The 20,012-nt window shown below is 50.3% G+C and overlaps 1 protein-coding gene across 1 annotated transcript in view; it reads right to left on the bottom strand.

Moving 5' to 3' along the window:
• Positions 1–20,012, bottom strand: part of NPRL3 (NPR3 like, GATOR1 complex subunit) — a 40,445-nt gene that overhangs the window by 13,984 nt on the left and 6,449 nt on the right. The window contains exons 3-6 of the mRNA XM_087449255.1: positions 13,940–14,069; positions 11,915–11,989; positions 6,518–6,671; positions 4,955–5,036 (exon numbers count right to left, since the gene is read on the bottom strand). Coding sequence (XP_087305381.1) covers positions 4,955–5,036; positions 6,518–6,671; positions 11,915–11,989; positions 13,940–14,069 — 441 coding nt within the window. The remainder of the gene's footprint in view (positions 1–4,954; positions 5,037–6,517; positions 6,672–11,914; positions 11,990–13,939; positions 14,070–20,012) is intronic.

Below are 20,012 nucleotides of genomic sequence, written 5' to 3' on the forward strand. Positions count from 1 at the left end.
GGAGGAAGGAAGATGACTGCACTGGGAACGCGCCTGCCTGCCTCGAGCTCCCGGGGAAGCCCTGTAAACGCCCCACAGCAAAATCCCCCAGTGTCCCTGTTTTTAAAGTGCAGTTTTAAGACAAGACTCTAGCAGGGTAGGAGTTTGGGCTCTGAAAGGTTCCTGCTGAGCTTGTATTTCTACTTGCAGGGCAGTTAATGGTTTGATTGGAAACACTGTAGGAAAAACACCACCCCCACGTGAGGCTTATCCAGCCCCTCACACAGCTCTGGGCCTGACGAGAGAGCCCAGCCTTGTCTGCAAAGCGAGATAGATGCTCCTGCCAGAGCCCCGAGTCCTGAAGCGATAACTGTGCATAAGGCAACACGCTGGTCTTTAAAACATGCTCTTATCTTTCACAAAGCAGATGGAAATGTGTACAAGCTTATTCCATTACCCTCACAGCTCAGCATCTGAGAAAGAATTTCAGTTCCTAACCTTCAGCTAATAACTGAAATGTCCTCCTTTGTCTCCTTCCGGTCACCCTTCTTCCTGTCCTAGGCCAGAGACCTGAGAAGCCAGCCCTGCGCCCTCTGGTCCCTCTGGTCCCACACACAGCCAGGCTTCCTACTTCATGCAGTGGGACACTGCACACGATCCAAGAGGTCTGCGTGGGCTCCAAAACGCGCACCCTGAAATTTCAAACAAAAGTCTATATGTAGCTGCATTTTATGGAAATAGGGACTAAAACTCCCAGGACATTCACAGAGGTGTCTGTGGACCCATCTGTGCTCTGGAGAGGCACCAGCGTGAGGCCACGAGGAGCAGGAGTAGAGTCCCTGACAGACCCAACACCACTCCCCCAGCCAGGCCCTGGGCAGCTTCCCCAAGCTCCAAGCCTCCCAGGCCCTGTGACAGGCTGTTAACTCTGAGAACAGCTCAACAAACTTCTTCAAACCCCACGGAATCCACATCGATGTGACTCCTCTTTACTCATTCCTTCAACCACTAGTGGACAAGCTGTGCTTCTCACAGCCGAGCACGAGGGCTGTGTTACAAAAAGTGAAGGGCTGTCCCTGACTTCACGGGAGACACAACCTGATGGTCACAAAAATGAAAGGAACACTATCACCGAGGGTAGCAAGCTCCACAGCAAGACACGAGTGCTGGAATGTCAGAGTGGCCTCCTGAAGCCTCACACTGCCAGCCTATATTCAGAGACACCTATGTCCCACGGCACGGGGCCACCAGGCCACTTAGCCACACCATAACCCTAGATTTTAACTAAAACAGCAAATCTAGAACGATTCATCCGAAAAGTCCCACCCCAATCTCCAACATCATTAAGTCTCACAGCTTCCAGTCTCTCATTTCCACTCTGAGAAAACCTTTCCCAGGGATCTGTCAGAAAGTCGCCATCAGGACAAAGGGGCTGTGTTCTCTGCTGCCTGATCAGTAAGGTAAACTCAGTCTCCCTTTCTTAGCTCCAAGGTGTAGTCTACCCTACAGGAGCAGGTGCAGGCGAGGCCAGACCCACGAGGCTAACGTGGACCTGGTGGAGAAGAAAAGAGGGAAGACCACAAGCCAGGGGGCTCCTGGACAGTCACAAAGCTGTTGCTGCTGCCAGGCTGAGACAGGGTACGGGGAGGACACCGCTGCCCCTGGGACTCCTGCCAAAGAAGCACCATGGGCTTCCCTGGGGCAGGCCCCAGGCCCCAGGACTGGTCTGGGTGGGGTCTGGGAACAGGAAGGTGAGGATTCACCTGGAGGAAAGGTGATCCTGAGCACTAACACACGAGAATGCCTGGGTTAGAGAAAGAAAGCTAAGTGCTGAACAGTGGACCCTAAGAGCTATTTTTGCCAAAAATTATGATTCCTGTCCTTCTTCTTTAAACTAACGCCCACTAGGAGGTGCTGGGCTGCCTAAAGCTCTGAGCTGCTGCAGGCCCAGAAGATGGCGCAATAAGCAGTCAGCTACCCAGGATCTCATTCCCTCCAAACTTCCAATGTAATTCAAACATGAGAAAGCACATCCTGTCTTTCCTTAGGAATATAAAGCCTGGCTCTGGTTTGCTTTTTATCTTGATTCCAGGTTAGCCTGAATTTTGCTTGTAGTCTAATCCTAGTGGAGGCACGCAAATTCCCACTCAGAATAAGGTAACAGGGCTGGCCCCGTAGCTTAGCAGTTAAGTGTGCGCGCTCTGCTACTGGCGGCCCCGGTTTGGATCCCAGGCGCACGCTGACGCACCACTACTCTGGCCATGCTGAGGCCACGTCCCACATACAGCAACTAGAAGGATGTGCAACTATGACATACAACTATCTACTGGGGCTTTGGGGGAAAAAAAGGAGGAGGACTGGCAATAGATGTTAGCTCAGAGCCGGTCTTCCTCAGCAAAAAGAGGAGGATTAGCACGGATGTTAGCTCAGGGCTGATCTTCCTCACACATACACACAAAAAAATAAAAATAAAAATAAATAAAAAAAATAAAAAGAATAAGGTAACAGCTTCCAAGGAAGGGACTTCTGATACCAGCCAACTCACAACAGAGGGCAGCAATTCTCTTACTGCAGAGAAACTTCAACATGATCACGGGGATAAAAAGACAGGGTTGGACATAAGACCAGAAACCCCGTTCTGGGCCAAGATTAAGGCTGTATCGAGTTGTTCTCCAAAGCAGGAGGGATAAGAATCCAAAACAATCTCTCCGCAAGGGCTGTTTCAGGCTCTGATGTTCTCTGAGAGCCAGAGGCCCACCCCAGAGGTCATCAAAATAAAGACAAAGGAAACACCAGGAGCAACGTGTATCACAAAGGACGACTCTCCCTCCCCTGTGAGGGCATCTGTACCTCCTGACAGAAAAAGGAGCAAGGGGTCTGAGCAGACAGCTCACAGAAAAGGAAACAGGGATGGTGCAAACGCATTCAGACAAAGCTCCACTGAGATACCATTCTCCACCCACGACACTGGCTAAAATCCACAAGCTCACCAAGACCCTGTGGGCACAGCTGGAAGAAGAGGCCTCTCGTGTGCTGCAGGTGGGAGTGCAGACTGAGGCACAACCCCACAGAAGGAGAGGCATCAAAACGACAAACACATTTTACCTATGCAGCTAACAATTCCACTTTTAGGAATTTACATTATGGATATACGGGCACACATGACTGAGCAGCATGTCTTATAGCAGCAAAAGCTGGAACCAACTAAATGCCCAAGGGAGGAGGCTGACTATGCAGCAAAAAGAATGAAAAAAGTCCTTATTTACCAATACAGACAGAAATGTAAGCTAGACTGTTAAACTGAGAAGGCAAACTGCAAACAGTACGCACAGGTGCTGTGCTGTGTGCAAGGGAGAGAGCAGGTCAGGGTTTGCCTGCACGGACCTGAAGCCCCTGTGGGGCGTGACACACAATACGAGAACGCAGCCCAGCCCGTAGCAGCCCGCCCCCAGGACGGAACCTGGCGGGGTGCAGTAGGGAAGAAACTCAACACTCTGATTTTCAGACTCGATGGGTATGTGACCTTTTCAAAAGCTTAAGTTAAAAAAAAAAGAAAAATTACCCAAATGTTCCTAGTGATTATCACTGGGTATGGGATTATAGATGACTTTCATTTTCTTTACACTTTCCTATATTCCCTAAATGTCTGTAATGAACATTTACTGTTGGCGAAATCAGAAAAAAAATATTAACATTAAAAAACAGAAAGAAGCCTGGACAAACCACCGTCTCTGGGCTTGGATGTGGCGTCTCCTGCCACAGCTCTTAGCTCAGGCCCATCTCCAGTGGGGAATGCAGAGTCCACCTGAAGAGAGTGAAGCCCTACAAAGGCCAGGAGGGGCCCTGAGCTACAAGGGAGAATGTGGGAGAGTACGAAAGGCAGGGAGGGAGGAGGAGAAGGCAGAGGAGGTGGTGGAACAGGAAGGCCCCAGAGAAGCCTGCACCCGAGTGCCAGCGGTCCAGCAACATGCCTGGTGCTGTACGGTCCCCTCAGCTGTAAGTGATGGCCCCTCGGGAACCAACAGCCCAGTGCAGGGCAGGAAAGGCAAAGCTGCCTCTGGGTGTTGAGCACCCCCAAACCCCCCACTGCCCACCCTCAACCCCTGCAGCAGACCCAGGGCCAGGGAACAGTGGTCAGAGCCACACGGACATCCTTTACAAAGAAAAGACATTCTTTGCTTGTCCACATTTAAGAGAGCTGGTGCCAAGCCACCAATATACTCAGAACAACTGTGAGGCTTCCACCATGTCTCCAGCACCTGCTGCCCTCACACACTCAATGTCCCAAACCCCCAAGTCCCCAGATCAGGGAGGAGCACAGCCAACCCCAGCTCCACCCTCTGGGCCTGTTTCCTCATGGGTGAGGTGGCGACAGTGACAGCCAGCTGATGAAGGTGGACCTGGAACTTGACACTGTGTTATGTTCATTAAAAAGTCACCTTGCATGGGGGCCGGCCCGGTGGCACAGCAGTTAAGTGTGCGTGCTCCGCTGCAGCGGCCCGGGGTTCGCAGGTTTGGATCCCGGGCGCGCACCAACGCATAGCTTAGTAAGCCATGCTGTGGCGGCGTCCCATATAAAGTAGAGGAAGATGGGCATGGCTGTTAGCCCAGGGCCAGTCTTCCTCAAGGAAAAAGGGGAGGATTGGCATCGGATGTTAGCTCAGGCTAGTCCTCCTCACAAAAAAAAATATTGAAAAAAAAAAAAGTCACCTTGCATGGAGGACTCAAAAGCACTTTCAGGCTCTCATGTGTAACTTCAGGTTCATTTTCTGGTTTAAGAGAAATCTGGAGGTGACTGTCCCAGCCGGGCACACGCCACTCTGCAAAGGGGCTGGGACGCCCCCATCCTCTCTCTCTCCCATCTGAGTGGCACAACAGGAGAGAAGCACCCAGCAGGAATCCTGTCTTCCACACCGCTCAAGCAAGGAGGCCTGTGAGAAGGAGGCGCAGGGAGCACGCTGCCCACCGGCCTCACCTGTCGTAGGCTTCCTTGAGGTCCCTGGCCAGCTTGCACTTGGGCAGGATGTGATGGAATGGGGACTGAGGACCGCCATTTGCTGTAAAAATCAAAACACAGAAGGATGTAGAGCCTCCAAAGCAAGGAAACTTGCATAAGCAAGAATGGAAAATACCTTTAAAAACAAGTTTAACTTAAAAAGAATTTTAAGTAACTTTAGACCAAGAATCAGGATATTCCTCATTGCTTTTTATAAAATCTTTGCATCCAGTTGAATTAAAATTAGACTTAGGCCAATTTGTTCAAGCATCTTTATACGGAATATCTGTATTTAAATTTTACCACTGGCCCTACCTGACCCCGCAGTCACAGGCATTACAGGAACCAACCATTCCCCTGCCTCCCCCAAAGGCTTCTCCCTCAGACCACCAGAGCCACCTTCCACTTCAGTGACCAGGTATTTCATTCCTTGTCCCACTCTTCCCCCACACGTTTACGCTAATGCAATTTATTTTTATGATCAAAAATCTTTTATTAATTCTTTCTCATAAATGTCTAACAGAGGCCAGCCCGGTGGCATAGTGGTTAAGTTTGCATGCTCTGCTTCAGCGGCCCAGGGTTCATAGGTTTGGATCCCGGGCGCCGACCTCTACACTGCTCATCAAGCCATGCTGTGGCAGGCATCCCACAAATAAAATAGAGGAAGATGGGCACAGATGTTAGCTCAGGGCCAATCTTCATCAGCAAAAAAAATAAAAATAAAAAATAAATAAATGTCTAACAAAAAACATATGTACTTAAATTAAACTTTTTAAACTTCCAGCGATCAAGTCACAGACTCCAAAGAGAACATTTTAAAAAATAAAACTTCTGGATTGTTATTAATTAGTACATAACTGGCCAAAACAGAAATACATTACACATTTTGACAGCTCACTGTCAAACACAAAGAGCAAATTTCTATTGAAAATGCACCTGAGTGGGATAGTTCGTGTACGGTGATCACCACTTTTAGTTATTGCTGAAGTTAGACTGGGTTCACCTTCAAATTTGTTCCTAGTTTTCCTTTTTGTTATGGATGTGCTGACAAGAGAAAATGGAGGAGGTCGAGAATCTGTTACAGGTGGGTGTCTCTCTGTGCTCTGAAATGTTCATGATATGCCAAAAATCTCATGGTGATCTATCAGCAAGAATTATTTTTAATAATTGGTCAGTTGATAACTCAGTTAGGTCCTCTTTGAATTTAGCTGAAAGCAAAGAACTGGAAACCGTCTACCCTGCGAGCTCAATATTCCCACTGGCCTCCTGCCCCAGGGAAATACGTCCAGCAGGACTAGAGCCGGGCAGGCAGAGCCTGACATACGTGAAGAGCCAGGATGCAGTGGTTTGTGAAGGAGGAGGAAATTTCAGAACAGCAGTCCAGGAAAGTGGGTCTACAACTGTGTCACTTGGGGAGCCTTCCTGTGTGCCCTGTGCCTGCTCCGGCCTGCGTGAAGACCACGTAACCTCTGGGTGCCTCCGTTTCCACATCTGCCTGCTCTGCCGTGGTGCTGGGGTAGCAGTGACCCCTCCCGCACTCACCATCAGCCATGGCAGACACCTCGTCCTGCAGCGCCAGGATCAGCTTGGCCTCCCGAGTCAGGTACTGGCAGCGGCGCTCCTCGTGCTGCAGCACGGTGGCGATGCGTCGGGAAAGGTTGTGCAGACAGCTTATCACCGACGGGTCTGCATTGGCCTGCGGGAGAGAGACCACACATGACTCAAACACAGGATCCATGCTCAGGCAGTTCACACACAGCAAGGACTTAAACCATAAAAGAGACCTCCTCCACTCTTTTTCCCCAGGCCCCTTACCAGGTGCCACTGCTGTCCCCAGCTTCCTCTGTCCCCCCTAGGGCCAGATGACAGAAACTCGGGAATGGCTGCCTGCAGGACAGCACAGAGATGGCTCTGCGGAGTTTCCGCGGTGGGGGGGGACACAGGCATTACAAGTAGAGAAAGGCTCTCGTGCTGCAGGGCACCACACCAGGGCCGTCCAGGAAGGCATCCACTCCAGGCCTGGCAGAGGCAGCCCAGTGGGGCAGCTGAGGACACAGATCCCGCCACCCACCTGCTGTGTGACCCAGGGTCACAGGCTCCTGGCTGAGAAAGGACAATAGGGCACCTCCCTCACCAGTCAGCCAGACATGTCAACTGTTCAACACAGAGTCTGCCCAGAGCAAAGCCTGGAGGCGTTTGCGGTCACCAGGGTGCTGCTGACTGTTGGTGGACACGACTGGGCTTGTGAGAGTTCAGTCACACATCCCATGTTACCACAGGGACACACAGTATAATAAACAGAAGCACTAGGCTAATTGTTCACTGAAGACTTCCTTGAGGATAATAAGCTCTTCCCAGCAGAAATGACCTGGCTAGCAGGAGAAGCCAGCAGGCTCTAAGCCACCCCCTACCCACAAGCTCCCTCCACACCCTGTCCTAACTCTAGAACCTATCAGGGACCACAGTCAGGCCAGACAGGCACATCCACCCAGGCCAAGGGTGGAGCAGGCAGCTGTGGGGTCTGTGAAGATGCTCCACGGAGCAGATAACTGACCAACCATGACTCAGTGCTTCAGGAGGCCAACAGGGCGGCTGAGTCATCCTATGGGGTGGAGGTGGGAGAAGGGGGAGAGACGAATGGTGCTGCTGATTAGAACCTCCGGTACTGCCGCCCCCTCCTGCTTATCTGGCAGGCAGGGCCCTGCCCACAGAGTGTCCACAGCTAGACTTCTGGGCCAAAACCTGACTCAGACTCAGTAAACACCTTCATCATCTGCAGTTGGAGAGCTTTTCCAAACTCCTAGCAGATCCCATGTTCACAAACAGAACTCACACCTGGCAGCACATCTGTGCTGGGGAGAGGACTGAGCATTGCTCCCATGCCATGCCCACCACTGGGCAACAGCCTTGCTCTCTATGTCAAGGGCACCCCCTCAACAGTGTCCCCCACAGGATTACGGAACTGGAGGGTCTGGTATGTACAACTGCTTCAAAACAAAATACAATTTTAGAAGAATCTGTGTAAAAATACTCCCACCAGCAAAGCAGAGGGAGGAGAATGATCCTGAACATATGATTGTTCCCTTGAAGAAGTAATCAAGTCACACCTGAGAGCCCGACCCTGTGCTAGAGGTGCCACTGGCTGGGGCACAGCAGTCTCATAAGTCAGATGCCCAGAGCCCATTCACTCCATATTCCCAGCCGTGCAAGGTGGTGCTCACCCAGGCAAGGCCCATGGCCTGCAGTGACGGCGTGTGCCAGGGTTTCCTGTTTGGCTGCACAGGCCGGGCTACACTCAAGGTGCCTGCAGAGCCCAAGGCTGTGTGCAGCCACGCTGAGAAAGCTACCGCCTAGGACATGCCAGCAACACTTTCCCCATAAGTTATATGAAGCAGCATGAAGCTTAGGGCATCGCCTGTGAGACTTCTTCACCCCCAAAACTCATACCCAAGTGTCGTCAGGCCTGCAGAGCTAGTGTCCAGTTTGCAGGAAAGACAGGGACAGAGCGCCAGTCTGTCTGCACAATGAGATGAGTCCAAACTCACCCCATTGGAACATTCAACGGGGCAAAGGAGGGGAGAGTCTTGGACTGGCAGAGACCTAGAAACACAGCCACACACACCTGTGTGGGCTGGGTTTTCATCCTGTTTCACACAGGCCAACTGGAAAAAATATTGTGGTAATTGGGGAAAGTTTCGATGGACCAGGTACTAGTTGATACCAACTGGTGGCAAATTTTGTCAGGTGTGAAAAGGGTATCATGGTGCAAAATAAATGTCCATATTTTACACAGATGCCTTCTGAAGTATGTAGGAGTGAACAGACATGAGGTCTGGGACTTGCTGGAAATACCTGAACAGCAAGGTGTGGGAGGGTATGAAGCCAGGATGCAAAGGGGACAGTTGTGGGATCTCAGAGATGGGCGTATGAGGTTTATCAAACTATTGTCACTAGTTCAGGGTTTGTTTAAAACTTTCGAAGTGAAAACAGTATACATTTTTATGTAGGACAACTGAAAAGAAGAAAAAAACTTTTCCACTATAAAATACTAACTCTTTACCTCATTTAAAATCCCTCCCAATCTTCAACATTACGGCCTATGATACCTGAAGTCCTCCACTATCTTGTTCCCTCCTGCTTCTACCTGGCAGTAACCCACCTATGCTGTGCCAGGTTCGGGCCTCATCCCCATTTCTCACCTTTCATGGCCGTGAGACGTGCCAATGTACAACCACCACCACCTTGTCTAATCATTCCCCAACTAATGGACACCAGGATCACTTCCAGCCTAATTAGTACAGGTATACTTCCTGTTATTGCACTTCACTTTACTGTGCTTTGCAGATATTGCATTTGTGTGTGCGTGTGTGTGTGTGTGTATGTGTGTGAGGAAGATCAGCCCAGAGCTAACATCTGATGCCAATCCTCCACTTTTTGCCGAGGAAGATTGGCCCTGAGCTAACATCCATGCCCATCTTCCTCCACCTTATATGGGACGCCGCCACAGCATGGCTTGACAAGCAGTGCATCAGTGCACACCCGGGGTTCTGAACCAGTGAACCCCGGGACACCAAAGTGGAGTGCATGCACTTAACTGCTATGCCACTGGGCCAGCCCCCAGATATTGCATTTTTTACAAGATCCTCCACCAGCAAAAACAGTAGGACTCACTGAAGGCTCAGATGATGGTTAGAAATTTTTAGCAATAAAGCATTTTTTAATTAAGGTATGAACACTGTTTTTTTAAGACATAATGCTACTGCACACTTAATAGACCACAGTATAGTATAAACATAACTTTTGTATGCATTGGGAAACAAAAAAACTCATGACTCTTTGTGACACTTGCTTTACTGTGGTGATCTGGAACCACGCCAGCACTATCTCCAAGGTGTGCCTGCATTATAAAAATCTTTATACAACTTTAAAATCTGCTTGTTTTCTTGACTGCTATGTCCAAGGGTGTCACACCTCTGCTATCACATGCTGCTCCCCAGAGATGAGGGCCTGCCTACAACGTCTGGGTGGGGCCATGGCTGCTTCTCACTGCCCATCCCACAGGGGCTATCGGCGCTGACAGCTGGACAGCATTCGTCATGGTTTTTGTTAGTTTGTTACTTAAGTTATTTTGTGGATGTCTGTATTATGTAATTATATAGGTAATACAAGGATACTGTGAAAATGCAAACACCACAAAAGTGTATAAAGTAGAAAGTAAGGACCTCCTCTAGGAGCCCTGGGCCCCAGGGACAGCCACCATTAACAAATCATTCTATTTAAACTTGTAGTTCTTTATTTATCAATAAGGTAGGCCAGTTTTTAAAAACTAAGCTCCATTCTAAAGGAACTCTTCTCTAGCATTATTTTGATTTTTGAACTATTCACAGTGAGACCACAACAAAAAAGCCTTCATGGAAAAAAAACCCTGCAACTTAGAATGGCATCTAATTTTATAGGTTCCCCATCTGCTCAGTCTCATTCCTTCCCTCTGATGGTTCTCAGAGCACACATTGTTCCTTGTCACCAAGATCCAGTCCCTTTCTCGCTGACAGTTCTGTACAAAAGCTGTCATGCAAATCACATGTGCCCAGCCAGAAAGAACTACTGGATTCTTTGGTGAAAACTGACCCAGGTGGGATATTTGAGAGGAATTTCATTATCTAAGAGTCACTGAATATAAATTTCCTAGGTATTTCAAAGTCCCTTCATAATATAAGCCAGTCCTACTCAGGGGTGCCTTTTATGTTTATTTGGATCCCTTATATTTTGACAGATTTATTGAAAAGGAATTTCTTATAACTACTGAAAACATAACTTCAACCAGCAGTGGGAACTGCTTTAAGAAACAACTAGGCTTAATCATAAAAAAAAGAGGAAAATACCAAGCGTTGGCAAGGATATAGAGAAACTAGAACCCTTGTACACTGCTGGTGGGAATATAAGATGGTGCAGCCACCATGGAAAACAGTTTGGCAGTTCCTCAAAAGGTCAAACACAGACTTCCCATATGACCCAGAAATTCCACTACCAGGTATATACCCAAGGGAAACAAAAGCACGTATCCACACAAACATCTGTATACAAATGTCCTTGACGGCTTTGTTTGTAAAAGCCCAAAGGTGGAAACAACTCAAATGTCCATCAACAGATGAATGGATAAACGAAGTGTGGTCCCTCCATACAATGGCATACAATTTGGCCACGATAGGAATGAAGTACTGACACACGTTACAACATGGATGAATCTCAAGATCATTGTCTAAGTGAAAGAAGCCAGACACCAGAAATCTCATATTGCAGGACTCCATTTACATGTAACATGCAGAACACGTAAAGCTACAGAGACAGAATGCAGATCGGTCGTTTCCAGGGGCTGGGGGAGGGGAGAGAATGAGGAATAACTGGTCTCCTTTTGGGGCAATAAAAACATTCTGGAACTAGATAGTGATGATGATCACACAATATTGTTAGTAGATGCTACTTTAAAATGGTTAAAATGGGGCCGGCCCCGTGGCTTAGCGGTTAAGTGCGCGTGCTCCGCTGCTGGTGGCCCGGGCCCGGATCCCGGGCGCGCACCAACGCACCGCTTCTCCGGCCATGCTGAGACCACGTCCCACATACAGCAACTAGAAGGATGTGCAGCTATGACATACAACTATATAGTGGGGCTTTGGGGGAAAATAAATAAATAAATGAATAAAATTATTAAAAAAATAAAAATAAAAATAAATAAAATGGTTAAAATGGTAAATTTTTATTTAAAAAACAAGAGGGAAACAATGCAGGTAGAATCTTCCAGCACCCAGGAGGGGCCAGTGCGTGCACCCACAGTCTGGGCTCTGAGTTAATGACACCATCACAGGAAATGAGCTGCCGCTACCTCCTTGAGCCTCCTCCCTGGCGGGCCCAGGCTCTTTAGCCATTTATACAAACACTCACCCTCAGCGCAAACACCACATTAAAAAGAATCATGGTGGGAGCTTCCCTCTTCGGGGATGGATCTGTTTTTGAGACCTGTAAAAGAGGCATAATTCTAATGAATGAGAGCCACCACTTCCCAGGAAAAGCTGTTTAGAGCTATTCCACTTCAGGCATGGGAAAAGTTCCAGAATATAGCAGAACCAGAGAAAAACAGAGCCCGAGGGTCTTTGGGAAGCGACCAGCGCCTCTGTGTGGGCGAGTGCTGGCTGCGTGGACAGGTGGAGTCACAGCTGAGACAAGGCAGGAAGGTCAGTGCTACGGCCTGAAGTGACAAGGCTGTCCTAGTAATGGACGTGAGTGAGGTGCCCGGAGCAGACAAGATGGAGAGGGACTGAGTAGATGGAAAGTTCTCTGCCCAGGCACTCCCTCCCCCACTGCGGTCCCCAGTGTCCATCTGAGTCCTCTCAGGCTGTCTCTGCCAGGTACAATGAGTATCCAGGATGATTAGGAGACAGGATGATGCTCAGAGCCAGCAGAGACATGGCTGCCACTCTGGCATCCAGCAGCCTGGGTCACAAACACCAAGCCATCTATAAGTGTTGCCACCAGGCGGCATAGGAGTCCCCGGCCACAGCTCTCCCTGTGCCACCCCAACTGGGTTTGTCACCATCCCTGCCCATCACTCTAGTTTTGCAGGGCGTGACTGCCAGCAGACTGCCAAATCTCCCCTCCATTACCCACAGGCCATCAGTGGAGATTGAACCCACCCGCAGGGGCCTTGGTGAGGAGGAAGGGTGCTGTCCATCCGGCCAGGTGCACCCAGCCATGGCCTCATGTCCTGGCACCTTCACCTCAGAGGCTCCTTCCACGGGCTTAGTCATGGAGAAGACTTCAGGACCACATCACAGACACCCATGCAATTTCTGGATCATATAAATGGAGCTACAGCTTATACTGTCATATCAAAACCCTTCAGAATCTGAGTGACACGGTTGCTGATTTTGCCTGCGTGCAAAGAACTGACTGGCAGGTTCTGGTGGCAGGTTCTGGTGCAAATTCCCTTGGGAAACAGTGCATTTGATCTTGTTAAAACTCCTCAGTACTGTACCATTTCATTCATCAGAGAATGTATATAGAGGGTTTAGCACAATAGTGAGAGCTAAATTAACAATAATATTGGCTATAATATCATTTAATAAGAAGAAATGCTTGCACCACTTTATATAAAGTTGAAGGGTTTAACAAATGCTGTTGAATTCATTCTCTTGGCCTTCCCTAGAAACAAACATCCTATATATAAAGGGAAGGCCAGAGCCAATGGAGACCTAGAAAAGGGACAGGGACTGAAACACCCGGGGCAACGATGCCCGTCTCTCTCTCTCCGCTGGATCCTCAGGGCCTATGAGGATGTACAGCTGACCACTGCACAACAGCAGAGCCAGCATCAGCCACAGTTCCCTGAGGGCCCCGAGCCAGGATGGGCTGTGCCTGCCCAGGGAGGGCCATACCTGCCAAGGGAGGACCCCTCCTGTCCAAGGAGGACCCCACCTGCCCAGGGAGGGCCATACCTGCTAAGGGAGGAGCCCTCCTGTCCAAGGAGGACCCCACCTGCCCAGGGAGGGCCATACCTGCCCAGGGAGGACCCCGCCTGCCCGGGGTGGACCCCTCCAGTCCAAGAAGGACCCGACCTGCCCAAGGAGGACGCCGCCTGCCCAAGGAGGACCTCGCCTGCCCATGGAGGGCCATACCTGCCCGGGGAGGACCCCTCCTGCCCCGGGAGGACCTGCCAAGGAAGGACCCCTCCTGTCCAAGGAGGACCCCACCTACCCAGGGAGGGCCATACCTGCCCAGGGAGGACCCCACCTGCCCGGGGAGGACTCCACCTGCCCAGAGAGGACCCCACCTGCCCAGGGAGGACCCCTCTTGTCCAAGAAGGACCCCACCTGCCCAAGGAGGACCCCGCCTGCCTGGAGAGGACCCCTCCTGCCTGGGGAGGACCCCGCCTGCCTGGGGAGGACTCTGCCTGCCCAGAGAGAGCCATACCTGCCCCAGAGCATGCTGCAGCAGTGTCGGGTGCCCAACAAACCGCACATTATCGATCTTCAGTTCAAATTTCTGGCCACACATTTCAGACTTGGTTGCCAAAATTGTTGCCAGAATGACATCTGAAAACCTTAAAATTAAAAAAAGGTAGAGTGGAAATAAGTTAACAAAGTGCCATGGCACCATGCCTGCTACCCTCAGAGGGGAAGCGTCTCAGTAAATGGCAGCTTTGTGCATGGAAGCTCTACCCCCGCTGCTGACCTGGAAGCTTCTATCAGTCGCCCTTCGGAAGCAATCCCCAAGATCAGGGTTGTAAAATCACCAGAATTACAAGGTAAAAGGCATGAGAAGCACAGACTGAAGGTACATGCTGTCATTTCTTGGCATGCTCTATGAAATTCAGGAGAGAAACAAGTTGCAGTTTGCTTTTAAAGGAAGGAACAGCTGGAACTGGCAGTGCCCTGAGGAGCTGCTCATTAAGGCTCATGGGGGCCTCTCCCGACGGGCCCAGGTTTGCTAGGCTGCACCCCTCAACCTCTAGAACCCCCTGCCCCCTCAGGGCTGTGGAAAGGGCAAAGCAACAGCACTAACTGCAGCATGCTAATCACCTTCCTCACAGCACGGCTGCCGGCCCTTCCCTTATTCTGAACACTTTAACCTTCCAGTTTCCATTAGGAAGAAACTTTCAAGATGTGCAAGACAAGCAGACCCACTGATATGACATGAACTGAGGGATGCACAGGACCAGATGGCATGGAGAAGCGGGAATGGCTGTGGTGTAGGTGAGAGCAGATTTGGATACAATGTGTGCAAACTGCTGAGCTCACCCTTTTTCAAGGTGTAGCTGTACACTTGTCTCCTCACTGGCCACCCTGTGCCTTCCTGCCCAGGGTGATCCAGATAAGGGAGAGTTACCACAGGGAGGAGAGAGCTTGGGGTGCAGTGTAGACTCTTATCTCAGAGCCCAGGGCTCAGGGGGCCTCCGCTCTAGAAACACTGATGTACCGTGTCTGATCTGGAGCCAGAAGACAGACAAGTCCTGTGCTCATTTCTCCACCTGGGGAAAGCATTTCTAACATCCAGGTCAAGAGGGCACATTGTGTTGGGAAAGGTCATTCCAGCTACGCCAGGGCCATGCTCTGCCCCTAAGAGGCCATCGAGGACAGACACTCAGTGTGTGTCCTGGGCCTACGCTGAGGAGCTACAGTGAATGCAGCACTGTACGAGATGCTTCTCTCCTGGAGAACCTCACTGTGGGGGGAGGGAGACAACTAACACCATAACTCTCCATTTCTGATGAAAAAGGAAGGTCTGCTTCAAACTGCTGCTTCAGCTCAATTCTGAAATAGCAAATGACTCTGGGATAAAAGGATCTAGGACGGGGGCCATTTGCTCTGGCCTACTTACACACGGCAGGGCTCACCACCTAACATAGGAGGAGTGACTTAGAGCCAGCCTGAGGCAAGAGCCTTGCCGTGGTCAACCAGTATACGGACAAAACGCAGGACAAGCAGCTGTGGGACCTCTTCCAAGCCTCTCCCCAGCGAGCAGGCAGGGAGCTCAGAACTCCTACGGCCAGGTGTGGTGGGGAGGTGTCACGTTGGTTTCCAGCTTCCCTCCAGGACTGGCAGGGTCCTTTAGGCGTCCTAGGTTGCCCTGTGGCCCCCAAACAAACGAGAGGCAGAGGGTTTGGTCTGAACCGGCTGCCTCGCCTCTTGCACAGTCAGGATTGCAGTCAGACCTTCCAACACCAGGGCTGTCACAGATGTTCTGGAAAATGCAGGACCCAAAGCCTGACCCCTTGGCCGTCCATTGTGGGTCTCTCCTTCCCTGGCATACTGCTCTCTGGAGTGATTAAACCAGAGATGGAAGATTCCAGTTTCCTAGACGAGAGACTTTATATGCTTTCTTCAAAAACTCTGAATGGCTCACTCTGCCCTGTAACTCCTTTTTTTTTTTTTTTTTTGGTGAGGAGATCAGCCCTGTGCTAACATCTGCCAATCCTCCTCTTTATTTGCTGAGGAAGACTGACCCTCGGCTAACATCCATGCCTGCCTTTCTCCACTTTATATGGGACGCCGCCACAGCATGGCTTGCCAAGCAGCGCATCGGTGCACGCCGGGATCCGAACCAGCGAACCCCGGGCCGCCGCAGCGGAGCGCGCGCACTTAACCGCTTGCGCCACCGGGCCGGCCCCTGCCCTGTAACTCCTGTATGAGGGACATGGTGATGGTGAGGGAGGGCTCAGCGTGATAAAACCCTAACAAACACTTCCGCCCTAGCAACTGATCCAGTGCCAACATTTCACATCCTATCTGAACAAATAGTGCCCCTTGACTCTGCCACCCAGTGACTTAGTGACACAGTGATAACAGATACAAAAATAACCTCCCACCACTCCAGGGAGTTCACTTTTTTCTGTGATATCCAAAAATCTCCACTAAAAACCTCTGCTCTATCATGAAGAGCCACAGATGGGCCTCAGCCCTGGCCCTCAACCACAGTCCAGGAACCTAAGTTTGGCTGTGCGATGGGTCCTGAGATTCAGAGGCAAGCAGTGGTGGCCCGGTTCACATCTATAAATACCAAAATCCAAAGGCACCCTTCCAAGAGCCAAATAAAAAGCATTTTCCCCCTCTGAGCCCAGAGAGGCCAGGGTCTGCAGAAGGAGCCAGCTGGAAGGCCACGTGCTGCTGAAGTCAAAAGCCACACTGCCCTATGTGGTCATTCAGGGAGGCCCCTCTGGGGCAGCCAGCAGGGTGGGGTTTGGCCACTCTGCTTGTCTGAATAAGTCTGGCCCACACAGAAATCCACTGACCACAGTTTAATATCACACATTTATGACAAAAAAAAGCACTTGAGTGGCTTTATACTTTTAGAACGTGTCTGCTGACATAACATGCACAAAGACAGAGAGTGGTACCATGAGATTTGGGGGTAGCGGACGTAACTGCTATGAATAGCAAATTGAGACAAAAACAAATGACAATATTTGCTTGTTGTTTCAAAATTTACAAAAATCCTTTTCGCTTGTTTTGATGGTAAAAGGCCTGGTAAATATATTGCAACACAATAAAATAGCTGTTACAAAAACTAACATTCCTGGAAGAATTTAGAAATTAAAAAAAAAAAAAAAACACACACATTTAGGAAGATGAACCAGCCCAGCTGGAAAACAGGCTAAGACCTTCCATTTGTGCCAAGACATTCAGGAGCAGGGCTTGTTTTCGGGCTTGGCCAAAAAAAAGTGGGCAGAGGGACAGCATGGATGGGAGCTCAACTCTGCCTCCTCCTGTTTTGGGGGCTCACCGATGCTCTGTGCACCTCCAACTCCTAGAGAGGCCCCATCAAGGGGACAGGAGAGTCCTACTTTACCCACGCCCTCCTGGACAAGCACCATACAAACTCCATGGGAACATTTTTGCCTCTAATGGCACACACAATAGCATCTAAGCCCAAGCATCACATTCAACACCCGGCCCTTGGGAGAGACCCCACCAGACCCCTCTGAGAAATGAAGGCAAGGAGTGACCAACAAAGGTCTCTCTAGGGGGGCAACAGGCTAGGGAGACAAGAAGCCTTGCTCTTGCTCACCTACCACCCTCCCAGAGCCACTGGTGCCTGCCTGGAGGAGGAGGAGGTTTGAGTGCAGAAGTCTCCCTGGTGCCAGCCAACCTTGCCTTGGCCTCTCAGGTAATGTGAAACAGCTAAATAACTCCAGGTGGAGAAAGGGCAGGGGCCGTGGGAAGCCTGGGCACTCGTGGGGGATTGGGGCAGTGAGGTCCAAGCCAGAGCCTGTGTGCCTCGTTAGTCATTCTTCAACATTGTGGGAAATCAGGAGTCAAGCACAATTATAAGAGAAGGCAGCAGGAATCAAGACAGAAAGATGGTGGAGAAGTCTTGGTCTTACCCTGCAACCAATTGCTCATCGGTTGGAGGACATGGCTCGCTGAAATGGGAACAGGACCATCAAGACCAAACAAAAACACATTGATTTTAAAAATCATGAAAAGTTACAAGGGCATTTTATTCAACAGTATTAAAGTCTAGCAGAAGTACCACCATCAACTTACCAGTTTGTATAGAAAGAGGGTACAGACACTCCCCAAGTTGAAGACTTACCACACAGTTTTCTCACTAAAGCTCAAATTCTCACACGTAAACACAGGCTGAGCAAGAAGGACAGTTTTCAGACACAAAAGCAAGGCTGGAAGACCTGGGTCAGAGCCCAGCACCACACGTTTCAGCCGGATGGACACCTGTGCGCAGGTACTGACTCTTCCTGACAAAACCACCTCAACAAGATCAGATGAGATCCCCAAAGGTGAAAGCCCTATGAAAATCGTGGAATGCCACTGAACATCTCAGCCCCGATTCTTGAGACACTGTGACTGCCTGCATAGCGCATCTCCTGGAGCCTCTGCCCAGAACATAACTGTGGCCCCCTCAGCAAGGCACTTGTGGCAGATCTGTATATACGTATGCTGGAAAATGTCTGAGACCTCTGCACCACCAACTCGAGTTTTTTTAGAGGGTATATTTAAAAGAGTTAAAGTTCCTTTGCAGAAGTCTGTGTTCTGGGACATGCTGCTTTCCAAGTATCCTGGCAACAGGAAGCAGGCCTGAACCCTGGAGTAGAGACAGCATCGGAGGGGTGAGAGCCTGCCATGACACTGTACCACGCCCACCAGGCTGCCTTGCAGGCCTGCTACTCCCCACAGCTCTTATCAAGAAACATACACTGCCAAAGACTCAGGCAAGAGAAACACACAATGAAGGACCCTTTTTTCAGCAGCTCCCAAACCTTAGCTCAACAGTTTGTATAGTACTAAAAGGGTAAGATGTTTTGTGGACTTTCCGCAGATTGCCTGGAAAGTCAGAATCCACAGAAGCCCCAGTAACTCCTACAACTTTATCTCCTACAACTAGACAGGTCGAAAGGAAATCTCTTGACTTTCAGATGAGAAGGAGCACGTGGGGCTGCCAAGCGTCAGCAGCACTCCATTTCTGTACTGGGGTGTGCTGGTGACACACGAAACCCCACAAGTCTGTTTTATGGACTTGTGTCTGCCCCTCTGAGGGAGGCAGAGCCATCAGCAAGTACTCTCACCAAAACACAGATGCTCCCATGACACCCAGACCTGGGCAGGAGAGGCAGAGGTGCCTTGCCACCCTTAGGCATCTTACAGAGGACAGTGCAACTAAGGCTCACGGTCTAAGGAACATGCCCAATACCATACACTGTAGGACACAGAGTGAGAGTCAGACCAGAACCTTGAACCTGCAGTCGTCCCAGCATGCTGCTCTGCAGGGACGTGCCAGTGTGGCCTTGGTGGCTGGGCCAGGAAAGGGGAGGGAGATGCCCAAGCCTGGGGACAACACTATTTGTGCATGTTCTTGTGTATCGACCTCAGCTCCAGGAGGAGGGGCACCTTTATAACACATCTCAACACACACACTAGCAGAGGCAAAGCCATCAAGAGAGGCCTTGGCGGAGCCCCATGTGCATCTGCTGTGGAGGGCCTGCGTGCTGTGTGCCAGTGAGCACTCGGGCTCACCTGGCAGAGGCCCCCATCCAGCCTAGGGCATGACTGTGCCCAAAAGCTGGACCCACTGCTTCGAGAAAGGTAGACAAGCCTGAGGAGGGCAGCAGTGCCACCTTATTCCACTGCACCACAATGCCAACAGAGAGTCAAAGTGTGGAGAGAGAAACCTATTACAGCTCTGGGGAGGTCTTCTGGAGAATGTCTAAAGCAAAATGATTTCAGAATGTTTTGAAATGAAGTCAACTCTTCTCTAAGCCACCAGCATCTCCTTCTCTGAGACAGTGGCCAGAACACTGCCTGAAATCTGCAGGGGGGCCAGAGACAGCCATCCACATTGGAAGGGATCATGCCCACAACAGCCTTTCCGACTGATACCAGGCATTCTCTCAGACCTCTCTGGATGGCTTTTGCCCCTGCCAGTGCGGGGGATGCATGATGCAATTAAGCATGAGCCCCCTGGCCCCCAACACCCAATCAAGACGAATACAACAACTCTTTTAACCTTGAATCTCAAGCCTTAGAAACAA

This window comes from Ceratotherium simum, chromosome 26 (assembly GCF_057802395.1).
Source record: "Ceratotherium simum simum isolate JZ-2026a chromosome 26, ASM5780239v1, whole genome shotgun sequence".
NCBI lineage: Eukaryota > Metazoa > Chordata > Mammalia > Perissodactyla > Rhinocerotidae > Ceratotherium > Ceratotherium simum.